At 40.3% G+C, this 9,864-nt stretch overlaps 1 protein-coding gene across 1 annotated transcript in view; it reads left to right on the forward strand.

Annotated features, from left to right (window-relative positions):
* The window catches only part of LOC118323080 (protein kinase C beta type-like), a 75,091-nt gene extending 68,578 nt beyond the window's left edge, over positions 1-6,513 (forward strand). Inside the window, exon 17 of the mRNA XM_035655000.1 lies at positions 1,459-6,513. Within this exon, the coding sequence (XP_035510893.1) occupies positions 1,459-1,632 (174 nt within the window). The 3' untranslated portion in view covers positions 1,633-6,513. The remainder of the gene's footprint in view (positions 1-1,458) is intronic.
* Positions 6,514-9,864: the final 3,351 nt, after the last annotated feature.

Raw genomic sequence — 9,864 nt, forward strand, 5'->3', positions numbered from 1 at the left:
GTTGTGTACTGAATTGCTATACTTCTAAACTTTGTGGCTCTTATCATTTCCCTATTTGGCAAATTCTTTCCATCTGGCTCCCCAAACAGGTTAAAACAAACGCATGCAGTAATTAGCTGCAAATACTATTTGACCCTGGTGTATTTCTCATTTCACATATTTCCCCAAACTATAAACAGTCTGGCTTAATTTCATTTGGTTTTCCGAGTTACAGAGATTTAATGAGTTTGTAGTTTTCCTCTGGGTGATGTTGTCAGAGGACACTGAATCCTTGTTGTGTTAATTAAAGCTCAGTGCAGTGATATAGATGGGGGAAAAAAAGGAATAGCTCGGCCCAAAGTCCCTGTGAGGCGTACTGTCGGGAAAATATAGTTTTCAAGTTAATAACTTGTTTTATGTACTTAGATGGACGCACATCTCATGGGTATATAAGCTCTTTCTGGGTTCCCAGTAGTCAGAACGAGGATATGAAGTGGACTGAAATGAACAATGACTTTTTTTTTCCAAATTGTTTCTCGAGAAAACAAATTCTACCTAATGTAAATTGCACAATACTCTTCGAGATGATTTAACTTAGTCACTTTTTGTAAGCATTTAAGAATCAAGACTTTTTGATTGATTGATAGTTGATCTTCTGTTGCTAAATGTACGCTCTCAATAGCAAGAGTAGATGTCGACATTTTCAGTTAGTAGATGTGAAAGAGATTTCGATTTATTCCCAGCGCTCTTTTGCATACTAGCTGGTTGTCTGATTTGGGTTATCATATCTCAGCAGGTCTCCACAGCTGCGGCATACAATTAACCCACAATTACACCATAATCATCGCATGGCTTTGAGCCTTTTCTTGTATGACGATTTAGAAATTCCAATTAAATCCAAGCATTAAAACCAAAAAAATCTAGATGAAATGCTAAGCAGAATTGTTTTTGGCTGTTTACTTACAGCCATGGTGGAATGCTTTCTCAGTGAAATGCTTGTTTTTAAAAAGTTGTTGCTCCATCTATTACACTTTTGCACCCCTATCCAATGTAGTGCACTGCCACAGGACATTTGAGACTTCAGCGACCTTGTTCTGTTTAAAATTGGAGTTGAATATGTTTCAAATATTTAAAAAAAAAAAGGAAAGCATAAACCTGAGGCGTGCTTGATTTATCCTCTCCTGAGAGTGGTATTTCTGTATCACTTTGAAGGTAATAACAAATTGCCTTTTAGCCAGTACACACAGAGAGTTAAATCAAGCACACCCTAAGTACTGGCACCTTGTTGTGATATTTGAAACCATGTTCAAGTAATGTCATCTCACACCCTGGTTCAACCCGCCATTCCCCTTCTTTTGTTCTCCTCTCCTTCCCCCCCAACCCCACCCCAATCCATCCATTCCTCTCCATCCCCGCTCCTCCCCTTTCCCCATCCGCCCCCCTCCCCTGTACTCCATCCCTCCCCACCCTCCTCAACAGTGTGGACGGGATGCTGAGAACTTTGACCGTTTTTTCACACGCCACCCACCGGTGCTGACCCCTCCTGATGAGGAAGTGATTCAGAACCTGGACCAGGACGAGTTCCAGGGATTCTCCTTTATCAACCCAGAGTTCCCAGGAGTTGCTACCACCCCTGCCACCGAGCAGGCTTGATTTCAGCTCATGCACGGTCACATAGAATCACACATACACACACACACACACACACACAAACATATAGCTTACATAATCTTTTTCCCAGTATCAAGCCTGTGTACCCCTGGAATATTCACATACACACACATATCAACTTTAAATATCCGGAAATATCCTGATTTGTGCTATCACAGCAACCAAGAAGCCATGACCTAAACTGACACACAGACATACCGAGTAACACATATACACACATTTGTTGTTCACACTGCTGCAACCTGGATGTAGAGTTGGGTACCGAACCTGGTATTTTTAAGTGTACTGACCGAATTGCATTAGTACTACCAAGTATGTTAAATCAATCGGTTCCAAATTTCAGTACCTGAGAACACATTTGGGTGAGAGAGTAAGTCGCAAAGCTGGCCTGATGCAAATCTGAGAAAACACTTGGTCAAACACAAGTGTGTAACATGTTTGATAGCCTAAAAGTCCCATTCAGCAGCCGCAGTTAACATTAGCACACCTGCAGCCAGCGCTGAAGTTAAACGCTCCATGTACAACAAAACTGTAAGTCAAACATTGACAACTTCATCGACATCTTCAGCTAAATAAACCAATAGCTGGATAAGTTGTTGTTGGAGATGACTGGATGTTTCAAATCTTCAAATCCAGTTGCCGTAAGAAATGGCCTGAATGCATGTAGCACTCTATTGTAGCTTCAAAAATACAATTTAAACTGAGAGTTTTAGATTAGATTTAATTTAAAGAAATCCTGTATTTTCCCATGTTTCTATGTGATCAAAATATTACTAGTGAACAGGATAGGAGCCACTGACTTTTTCCCAGCTTTGTTTTTGAGAAACAAGAAGCTTGGAAGTGTGATTCGACATAAGCTATTAGGATGATTTCCAATGTGTGTTGCTCACAGTGTGAACAAAGTGTGTGTTTAATTTGACAGACATCAACAGAATAAGGATTAGAAATCAATGGTGACCTTCATAATGCAAAATTTCCATTGAGGGACAAAATTATATTTTTTTTTGCTGATGAGTAACTCAATAGTAATGCATTAACTGACACAAATGCAGTAAATGCACAACAACAACAGAATATTGACCCCCCCAGTTCACACAAATAAAAACAAAACAACTGTGTCATTCACATGTAACATATCTTCAGCATTCCATGTTGACACATTGTTTGGTGGAAATTGTGATTTAACTTTTCTTTTACTCATTCCTCGGCTATTCCAGCACATTCTAAGTTTGGCCTGTAGTAATGTGTGATTTTTATTCAGTGTATAATAATAATAATAGTGTCTGTATGTTTATCCTTATCTTAGCTAAAACTGGAATGCTTCACATACTTGTGCATGAGTTTCTATATCAATAATAGCCCTGGACTTTGTCTCCCAGCAGCATTTTAGCATCTTATCTCTGCACCCCTGTGCTACCATTGTGTGGCTGTTTTTTCTTGGTTTTCAAAATATGTATTAAAAAAAACATAGTAGGAGTATGATTTTACCCAGTGAGATAGTGGAAGATCAGAATTGTGCTTTGAAAAGCAACAAATATTAGATTGTCTATGTGTCTTATTTGCTGTTCAGCATTTGGATGATGGTAAAATGCTGTTAGGAAATGTAGTCTTTATATAAGCTTTGAGTCATTTAAATAGATAGCTAATACTACTTCTTATTCTCTGATTTTCTGTTATCTAGTATTTAAGCAATGAAAGAGACTAGCAGTTAGTTTCTTTGTGTTTTACAACAGCATGATTCTGATACCTGGCCATATGTTTACAGCGTATGTGTGTGCGCATATGTATGTTTTATATGTGCGTGAACGAGTAATAACGCACATTTGCGTTAGAATTTTTGTATGTGTGTCCATACCTACCCAGCGCCTTGCCTGGCCTTGTGTTAACATTTGTTTGTATGCTGACTGTTTGCACCCCCCTTCATATCAAGCAGTGTTGGTATAATCCACTTACTACTTTACTCTGAAAGTGAAAGGAGAAAAAGATAGAAGAGAAGAAAAAAGCTGTTTTCCTGTGGGAATGCATGATATTGAGATTGAAGCAATTAGCGAATAATATGATGTTTCAGTAAATTTCAACAAAAAAGAGTGATACTAGAGAAAATTAGTGCTTATGTGGAGTCTTAATGGAAGCTGTACATGAGTTGATGTAGTATTAAACCTTCCGTGCACTGCAAAAATTCCAACTCTGTAGTTCCTGGACAGCATAACCAGTCAGTACTAGGGATGTGTTGCAGGTTAGGATCTATGGCCTGTTTTAGACATGTAGGTTAACCACCTGAATGTCCAAAGGCCTGGAAGAAGTTTCTGTGGTAGAAAAATGGATTTCAAACAGATAAGCGGGCTGACATATCGTGCAGCTTAATTTTTATGGTCCAGTTGATTAAAGGATTGGAGAAAGGATTTGAGGCTCTACTCACTGATGTGTTTTTCAAGTAGCCATCTGCGTGCGCAATAAGAATTTCCATCCTAACTACAGCAGCAGCAAAGATGGACACCCAGGTTAAAGCTAGGCTTCCCGAAGTAGGACTGTGTGTGTGTGTGTGTGTGTTTTCTTTTGTTTTCCCCAGCTAGCAATAATGTTGACAAGAAGGCAGGTAGTGAACGGACCTTCAGAAGGCTCAGGTTAAAACTGTAATTAATTTACATACAAAAGGTTATAAGGCTCATTGGCAGACAGGTTTATCTCAGCCACGGAGAAAGATGTACCTAATACACTTGAGTCTAAGTAACAGTGTGTGGAAGTGACTGAAGTGCTTCCTCATATCAGGGGACATCAGGGAAGTTTTTTTCTGCAAAGTGGACACATTGGGTTTCACTGGTGTTTATCAGTAGTAGTGGCAGGAAGTTGTCTATACAGTAGAAGAAGAAGAATGCAACAATATCATACAGTTAATTCACTTGAACAAACGGTTATCTGCCATGCTAGCAGGCCATTAATATGACTACAAATAGGACATTATCATGAAGATGGTAGCTGATATCTTGGAGTATCTACAGTATGGAAGTAACTGGAAGTTAATGAGGGATCAATATATCCATGGTGATCAATATTGAGTCAGAATATAATAATTATTTCAAAACAGAATTTCTTGAATTTGATTCCTAAAATATTAGTTGTAACTTTAATGCAAAGGGCAGTAGGTCTTCATGTACAACTGGCTGATAGCTACACTTGCTGTCTACTAGACATAAGCTTTAAATATCGGAAACATTTCCAACACAGTGTGAAAAATGTCATCTGCAATTAAAGTTGACATAAGCCACGCACTGAGGATTTTCAGTTCTCTTTAGTTGCCTCATCACTGGTCTGAATATTTCACACTCAGTCCCCCGTAATGCTCTTCAATCGTTCGATGCTTTTTGGTGGCACAGAGACCTGTTACATGAAGTCATTTGACATTTTGATTGGGTTAATGGATGAATAAAAAACCTTCACTGATTTAGGGAAGGTCATAACTAACATCTACATAAGGTCTGTCCTCTCTGTTATCTCTGGTCTCATACTTTAAACTGCTGGTGAGGTCAGCACAGAAGAGGAACTTTAGTGCTTTCACATTTCGTCCACAATTGTGAGTCTGAAAGTAAATGCAACTGTTGTGTTTTTATGACTTTACATCCATTACCTGTACCGTACCTCCATTGTCGGTATTTATTACAGTGTCTCCTGTATTATAACAGCAACAAATTACTATATATACTTATACATAAACATATACATAGCTGTGTCAAATGTTTATATATTCATATAGTTATACACCATGTGGTCAGTATTGCAAAGGACGAGAGGAGGAGAGTCTTAACTCCAAGATTTGTGTTTTTGTTTGTATGGTTCCTTCCTGCTGAAGGAGAGGCAAAATGAACTCTGCATGAATAATGCTTTTACCTTTTTATTAGTTAGGATTTATATACATTTAACATATTAGGATGATTCATGTTTTCTGTGTCAGCAGTGCTTCAAAAGTGTGATCCAGGCTACTGTTGTGTGCGCTATGTGTGAAAATAATGAAATATATCTAAAGGAGAAAAAAAAATGCTTTTCACAATGCTTTCCATGTGCCAAATTTTTTTTTGTTTTTCAGGAAAAACAGGCATACCTAAAATAAAGGATTTAAAAGATGTGTTAGGGGCTGCTTGTTGTGTTTACATGATGTTTCTTGTGTACATTTCAATGTGCTTCAAAAACAAAAAGTGGATCTGGAGGAGAGTGAAGAAAAGGAGGTAAAAAGAGGTAAGGAGAAACAGAGATTAGAGCGATGGGAGCAAATGTGAGAGAGAAAGGAAAACATGAAATAAACGAAGAGGGAAGCAATTCCACAATGAAGGCGAGGCGAGAAGGAAAGAGGAAGAGGTAGTAGGAAGGGACAGTGGAGAGGAGGAAGGGAGGGGACGAGGAAGGGAAGCGAGGCTCTGTGAAGCGAGGCAGGCGGCTACGACAGGCTGTGCATATTTCATGGCTGCCACTTATCATAAGAGCCTTTCCCTGATGGGGGAGCGTAGGTCTGATGACTTCAAGGAAATAACATGCAGAACACGGCCTACATACACACAGCCCTGCTGAGCCACTCAACCGCTTCACGCCGCCTCTAAAGCTGCTCCCAATCCACTGTAGTCGAGCCGCTGCTGCTGCTGCTACTGCTCTTACTAGCCACACGTTTACTTTTAATAGGGGTTACTGTATCCTGCACCATTTACTATCGCTAGTACACTATTTTTACAAGTGGTTCTGAACCATGTATGAACCGTGGTTCAATGTGGTGGAAAACAACACACCAATTATCCACTGGGAATGCGAATGTGGGGATGTGATCAGAGAGATGGTTACGGTTCAAAATCCACGGGTAGACGGAGAAAAACTGCCTAGCGAGGTTAAACTTTAATAAAGTTAGTCAAACGTGTTGAGGTGACCTTTAAATTCTTTATATTTGGGTGGAATATCAATGCCTGTGACCATAATAGTGTGACATCTGGCTCAGATGGTTTAAAAAAACAGTTTTAAGCCCATGGCACACCAATCAAACATTGAACAACAACAGGGAATATTCTAATGTTGGCAGCTGTCTGAGAAACTAACTGTCCATGGCACGTTTATTAATTGTCTATTTGAAAGCATGGATCCAACTTCATCAAACATGGATTGGACATGTTGAATCTGAACAAACATCTACAAACAATTCGAAAAAAAAATACTGCAGACAGCTATGGCACACCAGGCAAACATCTGTGTTTGTTGGAGAACGTTTGCTTGATGTGCCATGGCCTTTAGCCTTATTTTTTATTATGTGACAAACCTCGTTCTATGTCTCACACAAGCAGGCAACTTTTTAAACCAGTCGGATAAGCACTGAGCGTACACAATGGGTCACAATGGATGATTTGCAGTCAAAAATGTGGTGGCACTAAACTACTAAGCAGATTTGGCACCATGGTCCTTGGTGATCATGTTTCATTTCATTCCAGTATTGCCTCTACATAAACAGACGTAATGTTTTCTAACTGAGATGCCACACAGAAATGCTTCTCTCTAGGCTGTTTCTCTTGTTGTTTGCATCAACCATGTAACGTGCTTGTTTTCCTGCTGAGAGTTAGACGAGAAGATCGATACCCTAACCCTTCCTACATCTGTCCGGTAAATATGAAGCTAATGCCAGAAGAAGGTTAGCTGTAACTGGAGTCAGCCCACCTACTGCCACCTGGAAAGCTCACTAATTAGCGTTTGTATTGTGTTTGTTCCAAACTAATGTAAAAACACTGCTTGTGTTTTACCACTGTATGGATTTTACAGGAAATGTGGCCGTATTGTTGGCCGGTGAAATACTGAGCTATAATATCACACTGTTGAAGGTTCGTTTTTATATCGATTTTATTGAACTCAGCAGGTATTTAACTGTTCCTGTTGACAAGCTTTGCGGACTCATTCACAAAAAAAGTTTAGCAGGCAAGCTAAAAGAATATTCTGTCAGACAATAATATATATATGGACTTAAATCTCTGCAAATGGCTCAAGAGTCCATCTCACCTCTAAGGTTGAGTACCAACCTCTGTTCTTTTGAGGGTACCGATTGAGTACCAATTCATGTTAAATACATCTGTGCCAAATTTCGGTATCTGAGAGCGCATCTGGGTGAGAGAGTAAGGTAGATAATAGACAGAAAGAGAGAGAGTGCCTGCAGCTTGTTCAAGTCACAGTGAGTCAGGGCACACAGCCTGTGTAATGCAAAATGCAAAGCTGGCCAGGGCAACAAGTCTAACCTGAGGAGACACCTGGTCAAACACAACGCTACCATGTTTGATAGCCTGATAGCAAAGTCCCCTTCAACATCCGCAGTTAATGTTAGCAAACCTGCAGCGAGCACTGAAGTTGACCCCTACATGTGGGATGAAACTTTAAGTCAGCCGTCGACATCTTCAGGTAAATAATGAGCTAGTTGGATGAGTTGTTTGAGATAACGTTTTTCACTCTTGGTTGACGGTAGCTTAGAGTTCTACTATATTTAGACATACAGGACTATCAACTCACAGGCCCTAAGCCACATGTCCATTTTCTCATGCAGTGAGAAATAAATTCGTAACTGTTAACTGCAGGAAAAGAGACACTGAGAATGCACGGACAAACAAGAGTCAGTGTCTATCCTGCATTGTGTGCAGGCAAGAGAGAGCGAGTTACTATGGTTATGAGGATGATTCCCAATAATAGGTTTTCATTAGGTTAATATGCCTATGCAGACATCCTGGTTAGGTTTGGTCTCCTGATTTAGGCTATGATGTCTGGAGGTTGGCAAGTGTGCTGATCTACTTATTCATAATTATTCTATTATGTCCTAAACCTGTAGATCACATACATGTTACGTAGTAAAACAGGTACCGCTGGATACCAGTACGGAACAGTCACCAACCGTATCACCTCGACCTCGGATACTGAAAGATTCAGTGAAGTACATTTCCCTGCTCACTGCCTTCAGGACTCAACTTCAACTGGAGCTACTATATTGTACTGGTTTTAATCTTTTAGTGTTGAAAGAAAAATCTTGTGTTGCTTTTGCCCATAACCTGAACAGTTCTTCATAGGAGGCATACCCCACATCCCTCTTTGTATAACTGTACACTAACATTGTAGTGCAGCTCTATTTTATGCAAATTTATCATAACAGCAATGCAAACTCCTGTGTAACAGTAAGTTCCAGCACATAAGCTGTATAAAGTTTGTATTGGAGTGGATGTAATAGCCATGTACACAGTAAGCCGCAGCAGTGCTGGAGTGCGTGTGATAATTAATTCCAAATGTTGCGGCCCCCAAATTAAAGCCAGTGGCTTCAGCACAAAGCAGCCTGCGCTTATCAGCCCAAAACAGGTCAGCGTTCGATACCGCCTTTCATTCACCCTCCTCTCCTCTTCACCTCCCCTTTCCTCTGTGCCTCCCACTCTCCCCGCATCCTCAGCTGACATCGGCTCGTCTCCCGCTAATCCTCTCGTTACTGAAAAGAGATGGGGTGAGAGAGAGGGAGAGAGAGAGAGAGGGAGGGAGAGGTGGAGGGAAGTGAGGCAGGAAGGCAGAAGAGGAGAGGAAGAGAGGGAAGGGAGGTGTAAAGAGGCAAAGACTAAATTAAAGACTCAGAGTCATGTTTCTCTATTAAAACCGCTGCCTCTGGAACACAGTGACTTGAAAAACAATTGTGTGTGAGATTGCCCTGATGCTATTGTGTATTCTAAGCTTTCTATCTGTACATCTATACCAAGGGCCACTGATATTTATCTCACTCCCTGTCCTTTGCTGCATCCCTTTTTTTCTCTCCGTATCTCTGTCTCTCTGCCTCACAGCACTGACTGCAATTGAAGCGTGTTGAGATGGAACACATTATGAGCTGGCCTACATGGCCGGCAGCTGTGTGTGTGTGTGTTTGGTAAATAACTGCGTGCACAGTCTTTGGCAGTGTGCACAGTGGATTTACAAGGGTTTTGGAAACATATACACACGCATACACATCATTGTGTCTGTGTGTTCATATTTCCAGTCAGATAAACTATCTTAACTGCAAGTCATACGTTGAGTGACATTTAGTTTGACAGTATATTGATTAACAATAGCGAGGACTGACATGGATGACTGGACGAGTACAATTTCATAGAATATACCTCCAGGATATGATAATGAAAGCATATGTTAGCACACTGCTGTACTGAAACTACACTGCTGGATACCACCTGTCAGAAAAAC

This window comes from Morone saxatilis, unplaced genomic scaffold (genome assembly GCF_004916995.1).
Source record: "Morone saxatilis isolate NCDOM2014 unplaced genomic scaffold, NCSU_SB_2.0 Contig14, whole genome shotgun sequence".
Taxonomy (NCBI): domain Eukaryota; kingdom Metazoa; phylum Chordata; class Actinopteri; family Moronidae; genus Morone; species Morone saxatilis.